The sequence below is a fragment of the Gigantopelta aegis genome, chromosome 8, assembly GCF_016097555.1.
Source record: "Gigantopelta aegis isolate Gae_Host chromosome 8, Gae_host_genome, whole genome shotgun sequence".
In the NCBI taxonomy this organism is placed as follows: Eukaryota; Metazoa; Mollusca; class Gastropoda; order Neomphalida; family Peltospiridae; genus Gigantopelta; species Gigantopelta aegis.
Window position 1 is genome coordinate 16,460,582 of NC_054706.1, and position 20,084 is coordinate 16,480,665.

Sequence of the window (20,084 nt, forward strand, 5' to 3'; positions counted from 1 at the left end):
TATATATATATATATATATATATATAGTCGTTTTTCGAGTATATATTTTATAGAGTGCTCAACCGTGTATATATATATTAGGAATGAAAAACCTTTGGTATTTTCTGGAATTCCAAATTTTTGTGCCACAAGAAAAATGTTATGTTTGGGTGTTTTTTTGGGGGGTGGGGGGGGTTCTCTCGTCCATCTAAACTCTTCTCTCTCTCTTCTCTCCCCCCTCCCCGGTCCATTCTCTGATGAAAAAAAAATATCACAATAGCCCACTATTTACCAAAACCCTGCAAAATTTTCCAGATTATTTTTATTTTTCTTAAATCATATTGATCTTTGGAATATAAATTTACTTTTTTTTCTTTTCTTGTTTTTTTTAAATAATTTTTATTATTTTGTAAAAAAATTAATATTTTCCATAGCCAATGTACCAGGTGTTTTGTTTGTAATTTTTTTAAAGTATATGAACCAGTCACCTCTGTAACAAAGAGATGCAAACAACGTCCTTATAATGTTTAATCAACCAAAAAAAAAGAAGTCAGCAACACTTATGTAGTCAGGAGATCACTATCCCAGATTCTAAATGAAAGGGAAGACAACTCTCTGAGTATCAAAAATAAATTTCATATGAGTAAACAAAAATTATTTCAAAACAGATTATTGATTATTCTTGTTTGAAAAAGTATGCCATACATTATTAATCAAAACAAGTTTGATTTTCTCACAGCATGTGTGTATGTAATTAACGGAATATTCATATATGTAAAAAAAAAAAAAGAGAAAAGAATATTTTACTCACAATGAAATCTTTGACCAATCCTATAGTATTAATGGCTTGGTTTAGGGGTTTTAAGGCTGTGGACAGTATTAGTATGTACACTCATAAATCTTTTATTTAATGATTGTGATATCATGCATAGGGTGTTTTTGTTAAAAATAGCATTGCTGGATTATCCCATATCAAGGATTTCATGGCATTGAAATAACATTTGCACATGCTGTAACACTAATACCAATTTCTCTTTATCCTTGATCTTAAAGAATATTGGATTATTAGCCAGCAAGCTAGCAACCGAAGTTACTGTGTGGGCGTTATGTTCATTTTGATTTGGCAGGTTATCAATTGTTTTTACTTACTGGTAACAATAAGAAAGTTTCAAATCTCTTTGTTATGGAGGTGTGATTGTAAAATTGAATAGAACCTTGGATATTATTTGTCTTTTTGTAAGAGTGACCCTAACATTTTTTTTTATTATTATCTCATCTCTAAACAGTATTAAAGTTGGTGAAATTCTTTGGTCATAGAATTTTCATCCAGTAATTCCGAGATTTAAATTTTTTTTATCACTGACCATCATATGCAACACATTTTGCTGGGGTTTTTTTTTTGTAATTTCAGTCATTTTGTGTGTTCTTTTCTGGAGTTTGTTTTGAAAAAACCCAGTTGTAGTAATTTTGTTTTCTTGTAAATAAAACGTAATAGAATGAAGTATTATTGAACCAAAGTTTGCAGAAATGTTTATGCATTTGTACTATGGAGAAAAACTCATTTTGTTGGTAAATGTTTCTTTGAACATGAAATTTAATGTTGGGCTAATACTTAATACAAAGAAATGTATAGGATACTTGGTTATTTTATTTTCACAAAATTAAAAAAATTTTTTTTTTAGCTCTTTAAACCTAGTATAATAATGGTGTAATACTTCAGTTTGTTGTTTTCTAATATAATACAGAATATTGTATTTGTTTTTGTCAAAAAAACTAAATAAAAGTAAGTGCAATTAGTGCGTCCCAAGTTTGTTTTGGTTTTTTTCCATGTAAATTGGAAGTCATTTGCCAATAAAGGATTTACAATGTTTATATATTACAATGTTTTGTTTTAAATGTGTTATCACTCATTGATATTGTGCTAATTAATTTTAAACAAAATTATTCATATTTGATGTTTTATATTTTTTGTATGCATTTTGCTTTTCTTCAGTGATTGTTCATTGGGCATTTGGATGTAATCACTTCGGTGGGCTTTTTGTACTGTTGTATTACTTTATTATCACACTGATGCTTCTTTCTGGCCTATCATCTTTCATGAACAATAATTAAAATAATAATTAAGTTTGGTACAAAATGTCATAATATATTTTATTTTAGTATTCCAATTATAATTTGTACATAAACAGGAAAATTAAGATATATTTGGTACAAAATATTGTAATTATTTTAGTATTCTAACCAAAGCAGTGATAAAATAGACCTAAGTATTACTAATTTTTGCATATTTTTAATTGTATTCTTTCTTTTTTTAAAGTTAATACTGCAAATACTAAAACAAATTGCATTTACAAATCAGAACAATAACTCTATAGCTGTTATTTCTGTTTGAAGTTTAAAATTCCCCATCTGTAAATTACATCTGTACATACTGTGCAAGTGCTCACTTATCTTTTCAAATTTTTACTTTTTACATTTTAATATGTTGTAATACATATTGTGTTAAACAGGTATTGAGGGTGCTTTGAAAATATGTTGCCAAAGTCCATGTTACCAGTTTTAAGCTTAGTGACAGTGAATGTTTGAAATCGTTTGGAATGAGTTGTACATGTATCTATTGAACAAATTCAGACAGTAACATTCCACTACAAGTATTTATAATTTTGTATTCATTTAATTGGCAGCTGTACAATTCTAATAAACACTGAAATGATTAAATAATTAATTTTCTGTTAAATTAAGTTGAGATTTATAGAATTTGTAAATGTAAGATGATTTTTTAGATTTACTATTAAATATAGCCAGACTTAAAGATTTAATGGGGTTTAATGGGGGTTTTTTTTTAGCAGAGGGGTTGTATTTAAAAAAAAAAATTTTTGATGGAGAAAGAACAGAATTTGCAAAGTATGCTGAACACAAGAAGAAATGCTAATATGATTTTTAGCTGCAACAGTAAATTTCCACACACATTGAGATTCAGAATTACAGGCCGATATACTGTTTATTTCACAGAATTGGTTGTTTGTAATCGTCATATTCTAATTACAAACTCGCCATGACTGATTTGCATTATTATGAATACTTGTATTGAAATGTTACATACATGTACACACCACCAGTTAATTTGTTTGGATATCACAAGGAATGGAGTGTATTTAGAATGGGTTTTTTTAGTGTATGCATTTCGATTTCTCATGTTCTGTCACTAACCATATTGTTGATCACCAATATCAAGTTAAAACTGAGTTGTTGGAGATGTTGAATAAAGTTTTATTCATTCACTCGTTTTAAGTTGTTTGTTATTAAGGATTCTTGCACCCTGAGGCACATTATAACCAGTAATAAACATCCTTAAGTGTTTGGGGGGGGGGTAAAAGAGACGGAAAGAAATGGAACCACCCCTAAAAACGTATGGCAGGTTTCCCCTGAAATTTTGCATTGTATGCTACACCATGTGTATGCGGGTAGTTAGAAAAAACAATGGTAGAACAACACCACTAGAGCACATTGATTTATTATTAATCATTTGCTATTGATGTCGAACATTTTGTAATTTTGATATGTAGTCTGAAAAAGTTAACATTTTTCTATTGGTATAAATTTTTTTATATGCACTATCCCACATACCAGTTGTGGTGTACTGACTGGAACGAGAAATGGCCCAATGGGCCCACCAACATGATTTGATCCTAGACTGACCACACCACCAACATGATTTGCAATCTATCACTGGGCTATATCCAGCCCTACAGGTTTCTGAATATAGGATTATGATGCCCATTTAAAAAGCAAATTATTTTACAGCTGAAAATTCTACACTAAATAATTTAAAGGTCATCATTCAACTCTGGCATTGATTTTACACAAAAAAAAAAGAAAAAAAAAAGAATAATCCCCAATAATAAAACCCCCAACAGAACAGATATGAAGCTGAAGGTGCTGAACCACAACTTGATATCTAGGAACACAAAAAGTGTTGTATCATGCTAGTATTTATAAACACTACTACATGTACATCGAGGACTGAACTGGAAACTAATGTAAAATTATTGAACAGAAAACTAAAAATATGTAAAATACATTGCACTTTTATTAAAACCGACATCATTTACAAAGTGAATATTTGTCAGCAATAACTTGGGATAACAAATCTATTCTTACTGATATTCTATAATATTCAGGAATACAAATTTTCTATAATGATATTGATGGTTTAATAGTAAAAAAAAATAGTGTATGATATAACTGACTATCAAAAGAAAGTATGTCAATCAGTTATTTAAAATCGTAAAAACAACAAGACACAAGTTGATGAGATTACCGATAATGTATTTTGAATGTATAATCAAATGATGAGACCCGAACACTGGAATACGCAATAATTACCATCAAATGTGAACATCATAGTTCACAAACAGCACTTTTAATTAAAGAGACACTACAACCGAGACTACAGTGGGTGTTGCATCAGACACTACAACCGAGACTACAATGGGTGTTGCATCAGCTGCATTTGGTTTTATTGAGACAAATATCAGAAAATGCAGAACTCAAAGGATGAATCATAGAATGTTTCCGAAGCAACTGCAGGTCCGTTATTCAAAACCCTAAAGGCATGACTGCTTTGACGAGTCACACTTTATATCAATTGTAGCAATGTCAATTATTTCTTAAAACTGCCGCATCACTAGTTATAATATAGGAAAAGTGTTCAAAGTTTAACACAAACTGATTCGGTGAATAAAGGAATAATTTCTGATGTAATATTCAGAATTAATTTAGTTCTTAGAAATTAAAAAACATATATATAATAATAATAATAATAAACCAAGCATTCTGAGAGTACTGCTAAAGTAATACATGTCCTCTGCTGGACCCAACAAATTGTCATATTTCCTAAGTTCAAGGGATATAACAAATGTAATACGTAACGGTACATAATAAAGCTATATACAAAATTTCTGCTCAGTATCTTGAAGCTTTACAGAACAAAAGTCCAGAAAACTAATTTTTGTATCATCTAAGTTCAAAGGCCATAATTCTGTCAAAAATGGGTAAATCACCATGAAAGTCAAAACCTATAACTTCCAGTTGGATAGGACTATTTTTTTTTTTTTTAATATATATATATATATATATATATATATATACACATTTAGATTTGTTTTGGGGTTTTTTAATGCAGAAAGATGGACATTTGCATATGCAACTATCAACCATGTTTTAATGATCTATGATTTACAGTTTATGAGAAAAGGAGCGAAACAAATGACCGCTGTTGTCAGAACAGTAATACCTGTATCTCGCCTTTTGATGGTCGAGGTGAGACAAAAATGTCAATGAAGATTTTCTTACATGGGGCAAATCAAATACTGCGAATAATGCAGCACTATCATCTGCTTTTACAACACTGAGACTAACAAATCAAATTAAGAATTACGCTGTGCAACGTACTTTTACATCATCAGCAGCAGGAGTAAATAAGAACAAAAACAAGCTTTGCTGTAAGTACACACATTTGGGTAGGTGTTTTTTTTGTTTTGTTTTGGGGGTTTTTTTTGGTGGGGGGTATTTTTTTTTTTATTGGTTGACATTTCGTAATTTATATAATATAATCCTACATATCAGCTGTCAACAAAACCGTGAATGCAAATTAGTCATAATTGTGGAAGTGCTGGATAAAATGTTACACTGTTTATGAATAAAAACACACAACTACTGTATATACAAACCACAATACGCAACTGCATGATTACATCTGGTTTTATTTACTGCTCACTCCACAGTAAAAAGTAAAATGTTTTCATACATGTTTAACTACTAACAAAAATCTACATATTCTGATACAAATACACAGCATTTGTAGTTGATTATAATTAAAGGAGACCGGACACCAAATCATATATATGGCGTAATGAATTGTTTGCCGTCATAAACCACAACATGCAACTACCGCGCTCCCCTTATTGACTAAGTTAAGCGTGCCAGTCTTGGTTGGGGGGTTTTTTCGCCGATCTCCGATGTTTGCCGGAAACTGTCAACAATTGATGAGCTAGACCCGTGACGTCATCGATGAGAGGAAAACTGAAGAAACTACCAAGCAGCATGGACGAACTTAGCGATTTGAGTGACGAAGAATTGTGTCCAGCTTGTGCTAATGGCATCAAACCATATCAGTTTGAACCACTTATCACAGACTTTGTCCCTAATCCTGGAAATGTTGTCTTAGACGAAAATTTGGATGAATCAACTGCCGACGAAGACGAGGAAGGCACATGTTCATAGACTAGCATACAAGCATTTTTTAAGACATAATTTTTTATGACATTTTTAATGTAAACTGAAGCAAATGGACCTAATTAGAAGAAAAGCACACAAAATGTAATATTTCATCATAAATCTTGTTCAGCATAGATGTAAATATGACAGTGGATATTCCAGAGGCCGATTTCGCAAATTTGCAAAAAGCATCCCCTCCTCACCAAAGCAAGATATAATAATTTAACAAAAAACTTTGTTCTCTTAACTAGTTACCCTCCAAGTTTTAATGTGTTTGGTTAAACCGTGTATTTTTAATTATTAAGAAAATGTGTTACCAGTCTGCCGAAACTGTCCACAGCCGGGTACAGAAACACAGAAATGTTGGAAAATATACTGTTGCCACATATTGACAATCACTTTACAACTAATATGTCTTATTGACAATATTATTATGTAGTTTTTGCATTTATTAATATAAAATACAACAGACCCGTAGGAACTGGGAAGGGGCGGGCCTAGGGGCTTGTTCTCCATCACACTCTCTAGGAAGAAAATGTATGTTTTAAATTTTCACTACTTTGCATAAATAAAGATGATATTAAGATAAAAAATCTAGTTTGTATCCCTCACTAGAGACTGTATTCCCCCCCCCCCCCCCCCCCCCCCCCCCCCCCCCCCCCCCCCCCCCACCCCCCCCCCCCCCCCCCCCCCCCACACTTCCTTTTATCTTTAGGATTTTGTAATCATGATTTCAAACCAACTGTTTCAGGTAGTTTGCTCCACATACTGACATAAAACACATTTGTTAGATATTGGAATAAAATAAAAATAATTACAATATATCCAGTGTTATTTTCTTTAATCATTCATGGAGGAAGAAGGAAGTCCTGATGAAAATATAATTAATCACTTTTGGCATCTAGCAATTTAAAGCAAAATTAACAATAGTTACCACATGGAATAAGCATCATATATTATTTTGTTTTACCTGTAATATATTATTTTATGGTAACAGTCGAAAATTAGACGACCAATTGTTTCAACCTCTACCAAAGGTACCAGGTTTTCTGCCAGAAAATAATTTGAGGGTACGTAATAAAACAGGCCCGTAGGAACTGGGGGGTGGGGGGGTGCCCCCCACTTGTGAGCTTTTCTTTATCACATTAATTTTTGCAATTGTAACCAAAATCTGATGTAGTTTATACCCAGTCTGTCAGTGCCCACCCCCCCACCCCCCCCCCAAGTTGTTCCTACAGGCCTGTAAAAACTAAATATAATCAAAGGAGTATATTGGGTGGTTATAGGTTTAAAATGTTTTTTGAATTGAACATTTTATTTTATGCACTTTTATAAATTTTAAACAGCAATTATGTTACTATAATCTATCGAAAAAATCAAACATATACATTAATTTCTGAGATTTTTTAGTACATACATATAAGTTTACCCTCCGCACCCTCTGGCAGAAACCCAGGGTAGGTATTAAAATAATTATTTGGTGTAGAGTATTTTTAATATGACATACAGAAAGCAATTTTTATGCTTTAATAATCGACACTAGCTTTAAAATTATTTAACCATCATTCCTTCTGGCCAGAGTACATATGTTGTTCCTGCCAAAGTGTTAGCATTTTAATTTTAATGACAATATACTGAACTGACGATAAACATTGTTAACTAACGTAATTCACGTTTTGAAGGTGTTTTATTATGAGGTTAACAAACCAACTAGATCAAGAGACGTTAGTATGGAGTCGTTATGGGCCGTCGGTGAAAATTAATTTGGTAATTATAGGTAAATAAATGTGAAGTTTAAATATTCGTATGTGAACAAATTGCAATACCTTTATTTAATGTATATCTTAAGTACATACTTGTTTTAATTTTCACATTGTAAATGTACCATAACCTGCTGTATTTAATTGGTGTAAAGCCCATTCGACGACAATAATGCGTCCATGTTTTAAAACGACTTTCGTGTTTTTTTTTGGAAATCGAAACCATGATGTTGGCCGTTTCTTGGGATGCATTGCTGTTACTGTTGCAGTTAAACACTGCGCAGTTAATCATCATATAATTACGTCGACAGTATATAATAACACTAATTATCTTGTAAATTAAATTTCCGATAAACCTGGAGACAAAAAAACAAAAGACGACTAAAAGGCACAACCAAAGAATCAACACGTGTACCGGTATTGCTTGGTAACTCTCACCGATGACGTACTGCCGCGCTTTCGTTCAGATCTATGCATAATCCCGCCCACGCGCAGCTGACAGGTGCCTCGCAGCGAGCCAGGAGTAATGCAGTCTTTGACGCTAACTTAATCCATTACACACTACATGTCTTTTGGTGTCTGGTCTCCTTTAAGTGGTGAATATCTAAGACAAGTTATTTCCCTTTATTTATTAAAAAACATTTGTCAAAAACCCTCTGAAATCATTAGTACTCCATTGTCCGTCACAATTATTCACTCGCATGAATTTTAATACACTTTTTTTGTGTGTGTTTTTTGTAAAGTAGAATACTGTAATTAAAGGTGGGCAATATTGAAATTTCAGATTCGGTATCAGTATCAGTATTTTTGGGGTGATTTACCTCAGTATGGTATTCGGTATTGACACAATACAATGTGTCCACCGATAAAATATTACCTTCATGAAAAAGTTATCTTCATGAAAATGTATAGTAAAAATGACAAAAATAGAAGTAAATTTCTTAGGCACCTGATAGAAAAAATATTTTTCTTGTACCTGGCCTTTTTAAAATTGTTGTCAAAAGAAAGAAGAAAAAAAGTAATTTAAAAAAAAAAGATTGTCAAAAGTCAAATTCTGATTTAATACTTCAAATCAATTCTGTGACGAAATTTTGTTAATTCCAAGATTTTATGACAAGTGATCTAGTTTATACATGGTGAAATGTATCAAGAAAATTGGAGCAACAAAACAAAGCTAGCATATGCACCATACACAGTGACTATTATTCATTTCTTAGAACCTACTTTTGCAGATGACAAACAGGACTGGAACACAATGATTTTCAACAATGGCTTGCTTAACTCAACACAAATAAGTTGTTTAAACTAATTTAGTTTTTTTAAATCTACTCATTGTCAATTACAAACCAGCAGAATGTGTACACAGTTGTTTTCAACAACAACAATATATCTGGTTTTCTTGAAGCAGGAACATTTCTTCTGATTAATCCAAGAAACAATTTAACTGAAATAAATAATTAAAATAAATAAATAATAATAATAAATTTAGAAATCCTATTCTAAAGTATTTCCAAACATCATTATTACCATAACCAAGGATTTAAAAAAAAAAAAAAAAAAAAAAATGTATAAAAGAATATATTCACTTGCAGTTTTCTACTTTGAATTCATACAATGTTTTGCAAAAAATGTGTTTAATAATACCACATCATGGCACATGAAGTTGTAATAATGCTGTGGTTATCAACAATCGATATCTTGCATGTATTTGTTACTAATGAAAATTTGTAAGTAACTTAGCCAATTGTTGTTAGACGTGGTTATTACTCAATGCATAATATATAAGAGTAATTCCCCATATTGTCATGTGACAATTATAACTTTATCTTAATCAGACAAAAATGTTTTCCCACTTATTGCCAAGGTTAATAAAAGGATATTATGAATACATTCTATACTATTTTAATTGTTCAATAAAATCATCTATCTTTCATTTGACATCTAGACTGGTAACTTACAAGTGCCTCTAACCTATTGTAGGTTTTAATCATAACTTTTTTTCCTCTCTTTTTCTTGGAGGTAGGGGTGGGGAAGATCTTTCTGTCTGTTCCAACCTACCTAACTCAGAGGAAATTGGTGTTAGGCTAACGATGTTGATCTCTGAACCTAAAGAGGCCATACTAACATCACCCACTGCCTCTTCCCATAAACATTCTGGCCAAATGGAACAAGAGTTTTGGAGAAGACCCAATGGCCTCCTGTCCTGTACGGAGGAACTGGCAAGAGCCGACCCCTGCACCCATGACAGGGATGCGCTACAACAGCTTGTTCTGAATGTGCATGTTAAATCCTATGACCTGACCCAACCAGACTTAATGGCCAACCTGCAACATGACTGCTAACTGCATCATCCACACTCTTATCCTTAGGGATATCTAGAGTATCACAACCTTTCTCTGTCTACAGCAGACAAAACAACAGTGTCTAGTAGTGTTTTGACATATACAGCATGCAGTCTTTGCCATGAATAAAGTCAAGGTGCGCTGGAGATCACTCTTCTGAAATGGTGCCACGCGAGCAATCACATGGAGTTTCAAATCAAATGTATTACAAAGTTTTGTTGCCAGGTAATCAATCTGCAGCTTTTCTAAAACTTTTAAAGCAAGTGTAGCTCTAGGGGACTGAGAGTGATCACTTACTTTTCCTAGCGAAGACTGGCATCTACATCATTCTGCTATCGAGTGACTTACACAAACAAAGTTTCAAAATAAAACTACTTTTTCATTCCAATGTCTTGACAAATATTATTTATTAAATATCCTTTGCTAAAAAAAAACCTTTTTTTTTTTTACTCCTAAAGTTCTGACAAGTATTTTTTTTAACTGTCCTTTGCTAAAAAGTACTACTTTTTTTTATTCCCAATGTCTTGACAAGTATTTTTTTTAAAATATCCTTTGCTGAAAAAACCCCACTACATTTCTTTATTCCCAAAGTCCTGACAAGTATTTTCTTTTTCAAATGTCCTTTGCTAAAAAAAAAAAAAAACATTTTTTTATTCCCAAAATATTGACAAGTATATATTTTTTCAAATGTCCTTTCCTAAAAAGACCACTACTTTATTTATTCCCAAAGTATTGACAAGTATATAGTTTTTCAAATGTCTTTTGCTAAAAAAAGCTCTACTTTTTTTATTCCCAATGTTTTGACAATTCTTGTTTTTAAATGTCCTTTGCTAAAAACCAAATACTTTTTTATTCCCAATGTCTTAAATGTTTTAAATGTCCTCAGCTGACTACACTACCTTTTGTTTCCCTTCTGTAGAAATCTTCCCGTGGCCTGCATCATCTGCTGCTGCATCAGTTTCTGTAGAAGATGCTGTTGATCCTGCTGCTCTTCTTCCTGCTGTTTCGGCCTCTTCAAGGCACTCTTCAATCCTTTACCTGGCCCCCTGTTAAACTGCTGCTGCTGCTGCTGCTGCTGCTGCTGATCTCTCTGATGCTGCAGACCGTAAGCAGTCATCTCGGCAGACGGATGCACCGTAATCTGATGCAGTGGTTTTGGTGGAGGTTTCATCCCTCGCGGTTGTCTGCCCTTGCCGCCCTGTCCGCCAGAGAACCCGTTTGAACTATCGCCGCCACCGCCGCGAGTGTTTGTCATTGTCCTCTTTGGTGGTGTTGTTTCTTCTGGTTCAAACCGACTTGGTCGTTTGAGAGGTCTGCTGCCGTGATCATATTCTCTGACGTTGCCAAACAAACCCTGGCTCTCTTCAACCCCACTATAAGACATCTCATTAAATTCACGCATTCTGGAATAAAATTGAAAGGAATTTCAAGTTTACAAAAAAAAGACTTGTTTGAATTTTTTTACCATTGTACGACAGAGCTTGATAAATTCATGCATTTTAGAAGAAAATCACAAGTGCATTTAAATTTTACATTAATTTGTAATGCTAACCGTAATCTACAAAAAATATAATAAAGTAGTAATTATACAGTACATGATGTAACAATAAAATCAACAGCAACCCATGGATGGTTAAAGTTTGTTTAGTTTAACAACACCACTATAACACGTTGATTTATTAATCATCAGCTATTGGATGTCAAACATTTGGTAATTTTGACATATAGTCTTAGAGAGGAAACCCTCTACATTTTTCCATTAGTAGCAAGGGATCTTTTATATGCACCATCCCACAGATAGGATAGCACATACCATGGCCTTTGATATATCACTTATGGTGCACCGACAGGAATGCCCATGGCTGGTTTCTCAAAGGTAATTACACTGAACCCACCAAAAGTGCTTTACTCTTATAACACCACTAACATAATGATCTGTCCCTAGGTTTATATGATAGATTCTTAATTCAAAGTTTGTTTGGTTTAACGACACCACCAGTGCACATTCATTAGATTGTTAATTGACCGTATGTCTATATATTCGCTAACCGCCCATGTCTAGTTGGCATTATACCTACTTTGTATACTGAACAGATTAAAAATAAGCAAAATCCAGAACATGGATCGACACTCATTTTTCATGAATGAAAATGTTTGTACTGTAGTGATGTCTCATACTGCTAAATCAGAAAAGCTATCTGTTATATACATTTAAAGAAGAAAATCAGAAAAGGCAGAAAAAAAAAAGAGTAGGATTAATTTTATATTAAATAAGGCATGCAATAACATTTCAACGTATTTCGAGTACAATGGAAACTAGTAACTTACTGTTGTCTAGCATCACTCTGCTGAATGTCATTAAAATCTCTGCCTGGCATATCACGATTTGTCATATCTCTGCCTGGCATATCACGACTTGTCATATCTCTGCCTGGCATATCACGACTTGTCATATCTCTGCCTGGCATATCACGACTTGTCATATCTCTGCCTGGCATATCACGACTTGTCATATCTCTACCTGGCATGTCACATCCTGGGATATCTCGGCCTGTCATATCTCTGATTGGCATGTCACGACGTGGCATATCTCTGACTGGCATGTCACGACCTGGCATATCTCTGACTGGCATGTCAAGATCTGGCATATCTCTTACTGGCATGTCACGACGTGGTAAATCTCTGACTGGCATGTCATGACCTGTCATATCTCGACCTGCCATATCTCTGCCTGGCATATCTCGACCTGTCATATTTCTGCCTGGCATATCACGACCTGGCATGTCTTGACCTTGCATATCTCTGCCTGGCATGTCTCGATCTGGCCTGTCTCTGCCTGGCATGTCTCGATCTGGCCTGTCTCTGCCTGGCATGTCTCGACCTGGCCTATGTCTGCCTGGCCTATCTTGACCTGGCCTATCTTGACCTGGCATGTCACGACCTGGCATATCTCGACCTGGCATATCTCGACCTGGAATGTCACGACCTGGCATGTCACGACCTGGCATGTCACGACCTGGCATATCTCGACCTGGCATGTCACGACCTGGCATATCTTGAGCCATCATTTCTCTTTCTAATCTGCCCTGTTCAATGATCTTTCTATCGAGTCTGTTTGCAGCTAGTACATCTCTGTTTGGCAAGCCGCGCATCATGACACTCTCTTCATTGTCCAGCAGATTCATGTTTGGTCGATCCTGACTTGGTCTGTCTGTCTCTCTCATTCTTTCTTGGATGAACACACCATGGTCAGGCTTATTTCTGCCCATCATGTTCCTGAAAGTACAATAGCTCATGTATATCAAGCAATCCTAACCAGCATGGTCTGTTAAAACAAAACAAAACATGTTTTTAACCAAGTGTGTTTCTAAAAATACAATTACCATATATATATATATCCTGATTAGACATTTCCCTACCCAACATGGTCTGGCCTATTTTTACCCATTGTTTCAAACAAGAATACTAGTGAGGTTCATTATAAGCCCATCCAAAGTTTAATGAAGACACACAATTTAATGACTGTGTGATATCAATTGATAAGGAAGATATGCCTAAAAATGTACCTCGTGTACAACCTGATTAGGTTTTATTCTACCCAGCATCACTGTTTCCCCTAGGGGCCGGTAGGAACCCACACAGAACCCGCGAATTTCTTTACTGGGACTATAAAAATCATAGCAATTACAAAAAAGGGACTCACCTCTGTGATCAATTCGTCATTATAATTAAAAACAAATGCAAATGCTAGTAATCATAAATATACTTGTATTCCCCAAATATGTACATTGTTAGAGCAATGTCATGTTGGTGCATTTTCCTGTAACTACTGGGGTGACTGGCACCCAAACAGTTGTTACTCTAAACACAGTGCAGGCGTAATCATGTAAACGGTGACCAATCTGGTTGCACATAACCATATTTTTTTGCGAACTTCTAAAATGTTTTTTTTTTTTTTTTAAATTAAATTATATTTAAACATTACAGAATTAAATTGACAAGAAATTATTTTCAAGTGCATTATATGATGAATTAACACAAATTTAAAAATGTTTCTACATAAAAAAAAAATTGGTTCCCATTTTATTTCTCATTTTATTACCAAGTCGTGGGTGGGAGTGTAAGCCTTTTTAAACTGTGATACAATTTTTGCTAACAGAATTTTTTTTTTTCGGGTGGGAAGGGAAGTGTGTAAATAAATATTAAATGTCAATTTATTGTTTAATGTTTAATTTCAGTCATTTGTGTAATGCTTCATTCATTCATTACCTTTGTTTTACTCTTCTAGTTCTAGCCAATTAAATGTTTTTAGCATATTTTTTTCCGACAAATTGGTAAAAGTATCCACTGACTAACCCACCCATCTGTTGTGTAAAGTAACAAAAGAAAGTAAATAATTTTTCATTGTACAATTTCAAATACTAATGTAACTGAGATTGCAGAGTATGACAAATATTTTGAAAAGTCACTAGCCACAGGGCTAGTGGGTTTGTGAAAACCAATAGCCCACCAAGATAAAGCACTAGCCCAAATTCTTGATCAATTATAACTGGATTTTTATCTAATTTTTGTAAGATTACACATTTACGACTATAACAGTAAAATAAAACAAACACTTAAATTATGTTGTAACTTTCAGTTTTGTCGTGTTGTACGTTTGGTCTTTTGTAAAGTGTGAGCCATCGTCATTGTCCCGTTTTCACTTTTGCCCTCCCCCCCCCCACCCCACCCCTGGGGAAAATAATTGAGCTCATGATTGGTATCTAAACCCACTATCAAAATAATTAAATTTAAATGAGGGTACGACAGTGTGACACACTTTAATAGATGGTTCAGTGTATTTGGTAGTGGGTTATACATTTAGGGCCTACTATTTAGGTCGCCAGGAACGCTGATGCCAATTGCTCAAATACAGGGCATCATCCTGTGTCAGATCAGTATCAAAAGAATATAACGGCGACATCTAATCCGTTGTTAATTGATGAACAAAAAAGGTATTATCTTGTAGCCTATCGGCAGCTGCGACACATTATCCAAACCGTTACACGTAATAGGTCAAGCCGAGTCGTTGCATGTGCAGTTACCATTAAAGTAACTTGTTTTTCTAGTTGCCGATAACCATATGTAAGCAGTGTTAAATTAGAAAACAATAGGTAAATAAAACAAACACTGAAATTTAAAGCATGACTGGGGTTTACTTGATTGAGATTAACCTGTCATCGCGATTGGTGATTTCCAAGTTCTTAGCCTAAAACATGTGCAAGATTAACTACCACGTGACGTGTCCAACCAATCAAAACACGCATGTCATTAGACTTATTTCCTGTGCCAGAAACTTGAAAGGGAAAAGTAAACAATGCATGCTGTAACTGTGACGATGTAGAGATAGCATGTTACTGCAGTTTGCAGACGTAGTTCAAGTGAATTATTATTATATACTGATTGCGTTGTTGATATTATTCAATGACAAACGTCACAATCAAATTTATTAAACGAAATTTCAGCCGAGAGAAAAAGAAAAAACCCACTATCGAGCGATAAGGAGAGGCTAGTGGTTTTGCGTTTCTCACTAGCCCGAACTTAAAAACCACTAGCCACGGGCATCGGGATAGCGGATTTGTCGAACTCTGGAGATTGTATCCGATAGTTTATTGGTTTTATCAGTGATTAAAATTTAGCAAGTGAATTTTTAATCATGACCAGTAAATTTTTAATCAACTGGTCAGTATGTACATATACATACACAAATAGGGTTCACGGGATTCGGTCATGGCTAGTGAATTTTAAAAATCACCAATCCCATCGTTAGTGGATTTTTTTTTTAATTCTAAAAAACCTGGATTTTAGTTCAAGAAATTAAATTACAATCAATAATTCAGTAATATATATGATCTATTTGTGATTAGTTTAATAATTTTATACTTCCATTTAAAATTATTGTTTTGACATTATGCAAATATTTAATAAACATTATTAAAATATACACAAAGAAAAAAGTTAAGCATCCCCACGAAATTTCTGACTGATGAATGAAATTTTTTTTGGCATGCAATTACTGACGTAATGAAGTCATGGCAATGTATGTGAAAGGCAAGAACATTCTGACAATAGGAAAACACAAACAATTGTCAGCTGTGGTGACTTTTTAATCACAATATGGTCGCAACCTCACCAGTCGTGTTTTCACCCCAAAACATACCCATTATAAGTAGATCCAGAGTCCATACGACATTTGCAGATTGTCAATTCTGGGTAAAAAGTTACTTTCGGTTACCTAGACGACACGGACCGTCCAAACGTTCAGTACTTTGTGTACCCTCCATGTGCTCGGATGACCGCCTCAAGCCTGCTCTTCACCCTCCCAGTCAAGTGTCGGATCTTCTGACAAGGCAGCAACAGCCACTCCCGATACAAAGCAGCTTCCAATTCTCTCAGATTCTGTACAGGGGGGTCCACTTTCTGTATTCAACGGCCAAGAATGTCCCAAATGTGCTCCAGGGGATTCAGATAGGGGCTCATGGCGGGCCAAGGCAAAGTCGTCACAGCGTTGATCTGGAGATGCGCCGTCACAGCCCGGGAACGATGAGGCCTGGCGTTGTCATCCATGTACTGAGGCCTTGTAGCGAGTGGGTGGTTGTCGAAATGTGGCACGACAACTGGTTCCAGGACCTGACGGATGTACTGGTCACCTGTCAAATTGCCCTGAACGGTGACCAGGTCACCGTTGCAGTCATGGGAGATGCACCCCCAAATCATTACCGAGCCTCCTCCGTAAGGGACAGTTGGATGAATGTTCTTGGGTGCATAAACCATATTTTTCCGCCTCCAAACCCTCATTCACCCATCCGTGACGTGGAGCAGGAACCGGCTTTCGTCGGACCAATGAATCCTTCTCCATGTTCTCAGATTCCATGCTCGCCGTGCTAGACACCATGCCAAACGTAAGCGTTTATGTCATTCTGACAGTAAGGGACGCTTGATGACTCGTCTGGACGCCAATCCCAACAGTTTGAGGCGGTTCCTCACCGTTCTTGTAGAGAGCTGGCGATTGGGCAGCCACTCACGTTTCAGTGCTGTGCTTGTTGCAAACGGTAGATGCCGTACCAGCCGCCCCAGTGCTACGTCTTCACGGTTTGATGTCACACGAGGTCTATCTGACCGTGGCAAATCCTTCACAGAGTTGGTTACGGCATGTTTCCTGACGAGTCTGCTAATTACTGTGTAGTGGTACCCCAGCTGACGGCCGATGGTTGTGAACGTCATTCCTGCGTTACACATGCCAATTATTTGTGATCTTTGATCCACTGATATTCTCCTTCGATTCATCTTCACTGATAATGATGGAACAGTGCAAGACGGCCACGTTAAATACCCAATTTGGACACACACCCATACTGCACTTTGGAAAAGTCATGGGTTGCACGTGCACGCGACGATGAGATGTGACACCATTGTCATGCTTGCACGATCTCATCCTTTCTATGGATCGTCATTGCAATTTCAGTTGCAATGCATGCCAATATTATATAAGTAATCATATCTGGGGGTGCTGAACTTTTTTCTTTGTGTATATATCTAAAAATATATCCTTCTATAAGTGAATTTCTGAATTTAAAAAAGTTTTTACTTGGGAGCATGCCTCCTGAACCCCCCCTACCATTTTCACTGCCTTATGGGGCTCAGTTTACGTCAAACTATTTTGCCAACCCTCTGAACAACAATCCTGGGGGAAACACTGCAGTATGTTCTTAAAAATACATCCAAATAGAGCTTGTTTCTACTAGGTAGCATGTGCTAAAAAATGCAGTAAGGTTCAGTGTATTTCTTGAATCATGATCCTACCAGTCGAGTTCTTCACAATTCTGTTTCTCTTCTTCATGTGGCATTAAGTAAGGATCCTGAAAAGAAAATATTAAAATAACAATTTTAGAGGTTAACTTTATGTTAAAACAAACTAGGCTTAAATGTAAGTTACAGTATATTTTGTATTCCCAATAACAAGTAATAAGTGTTATTCCTGCTTTTACTTTCACGTAAATATCTATCATTCGAACATCAACATCACTATGACACATGTCATTCATTAGATTCTTGTTGGAACAATAAAACAAAATGGGTCATTGAGATAACAATACAGACAGGACATCTTACAATGTACAAAAATCACCATCCATTTTAAAACTAAGAGATTAAAAATTGTTACTTATTCATCAAACAAGACGAGATTGAACACAAATTACGAGTCATTAAAAAGTAACATTTATTAGTCGGATAACTTGTGTCAAATCCTGTTGTATATATATACATTATATGCAATAAAACATGTTTTCAATCAACATTTACAAGTATTTTTTTGGACATTTTACAAGTTACACTTACAAATTAAATACTCCACCTATTCTACATTTAAGTACATACCCCAGCTCTCTGCACATGCTCAGGTAGAATTCCAAAATGAGGCTGTGGTTGTTGTTCAGAAACCCGACTGCCCGGACCCAGCAGAGATTTCCTCGGCTCCACCGGATGTCTGCTGCGAGGGTTTTTGTCTTCAAATGATATATCTGCAAAATGTTTCATTGTGCTACAGACATTATTATTAAATAAAAAAAGATTATTGAGTTTTATCTAGTTGTGACGGTGTTTCATCTCTGGGTGCCAAAAATGCAAATTAGTGCTATCCTCATGTCTTATTTAATCAAGCTTTATAAAGACATTTTATCAAGTTAATGTGTTGCGGCAATAGCTGTATTCTGAGCAACCCCTGTTTCTCTTTTTTATATGATACCTCATGGACATAGTGCAACTATATTATCATAAAACATTTATAATAATGACTAAAATGTGGCACTTTAAACTTTAGTTTGTTAATCACATTAATTGTGATAATCAAGCTTATTTAAAAGTGTTATTTTAACCTAAATCTTCATTCCCAAACACCTGTAAAAATGTGTTTGATATAAATAAATCAACCAACACGATATTAAATTTTACATTCTAAATTCTATGCTGATATATATATAAAAAAGAAGAGGAAAACCAACCACCATGAAAATCGGGTCTCTCATAATGTGTCTCGGATTGTTTTGCCCCCAGTAGTAATTCCTGCCGATCGTCTTTGAGCATCCTGTTAAACACTGGTTCTTGATTGGAGAATTGGTCACCAAATCCACGTCGGTCATCCCCCTTCGGCTCAAACCCGCGACGGTCATCCTCTTTCCGATCAAATGGAGAAATCTTATGTTCCTCCTGCCACAAGGGTCTATCCTCCATCTGTGTTGGTGGGGGCCTGTCAGCCAGAAGTCCTTCATGTTGTGGAATAAAGTTATCTCCTAGGTCAAGGTTGGGATTTATAAGAGGCTACAAGACAAAAACGTTTCCCTGATTTGTTACCTACATTGGTCAAACACATACCAAATACTGCTGAAACTGTGCATTACTTGGTGGGATTTAGCTCAGTTATCTGCCCGAGCTTGTAGGATATCGGATTGCATTTTTTCCATGTCTTAACCAATGTCCCATGACTGGTTATCAAAGGCTGTGGTATATGCTGTCCTGTCTTTGGGAATGTGCATATAAATGATCATTTGCTGCTAATGAAAAAATGTAGCATGTTTCCTACATGTCAAAATGACTAAATGTTTGACATCCAATGATTAAATAAATCAACATTTACTCAAATGGTGTCATTAAACAAAAGAAACTTTAATTGCTGGTCAAATGGCAT

General features: G+C 35.1%; 1 protein-coding gene across 1 annotated transcript in view; it reads right to left on the bottom strand.

Moving 5' to 3' along the window:
* Positions 1 to 8,628: 8,628 nt before the first annotated feature.
* LOC121379341 overlaps positions 8,629 to 20,084 on the bottom strand; it is a 39,395-nt gene continuing 27,939 nt past the window's right edge. The window contains exons 11-16 of the mRNA XM_041507912.1: positions 19,402 to 19,717; positions 18,779 to 18,921; positions 18,203 to 18,258; positions 12,689 to 13,636; positions 11,260 to 11,763; positions 8,629 to 9,462 (exon numbers count right to left, since the gene is read on the bottom strand). Coding sequence (XP_041363846.1) covers positions 9,459 to 9,462; positions 11,260 to 11,763; positions 12,689 to 13,636; positions 18,203 to 18,258; positions 18,779 to 18,921; positions 19,402 to 19,717 — 1,971 coding nt within the window. The 3' untranslated portion in view covers positions 8,629 to 9,458. The remainder of the gene's footprint in view (positions 9,463 to 11,259; positions 11,764 to 12,688; positions 13,637 to 18,202; positions 18,259 to 18,778; positions 18,922 to 19,401; positions 19,718 to 20,084) is intronic.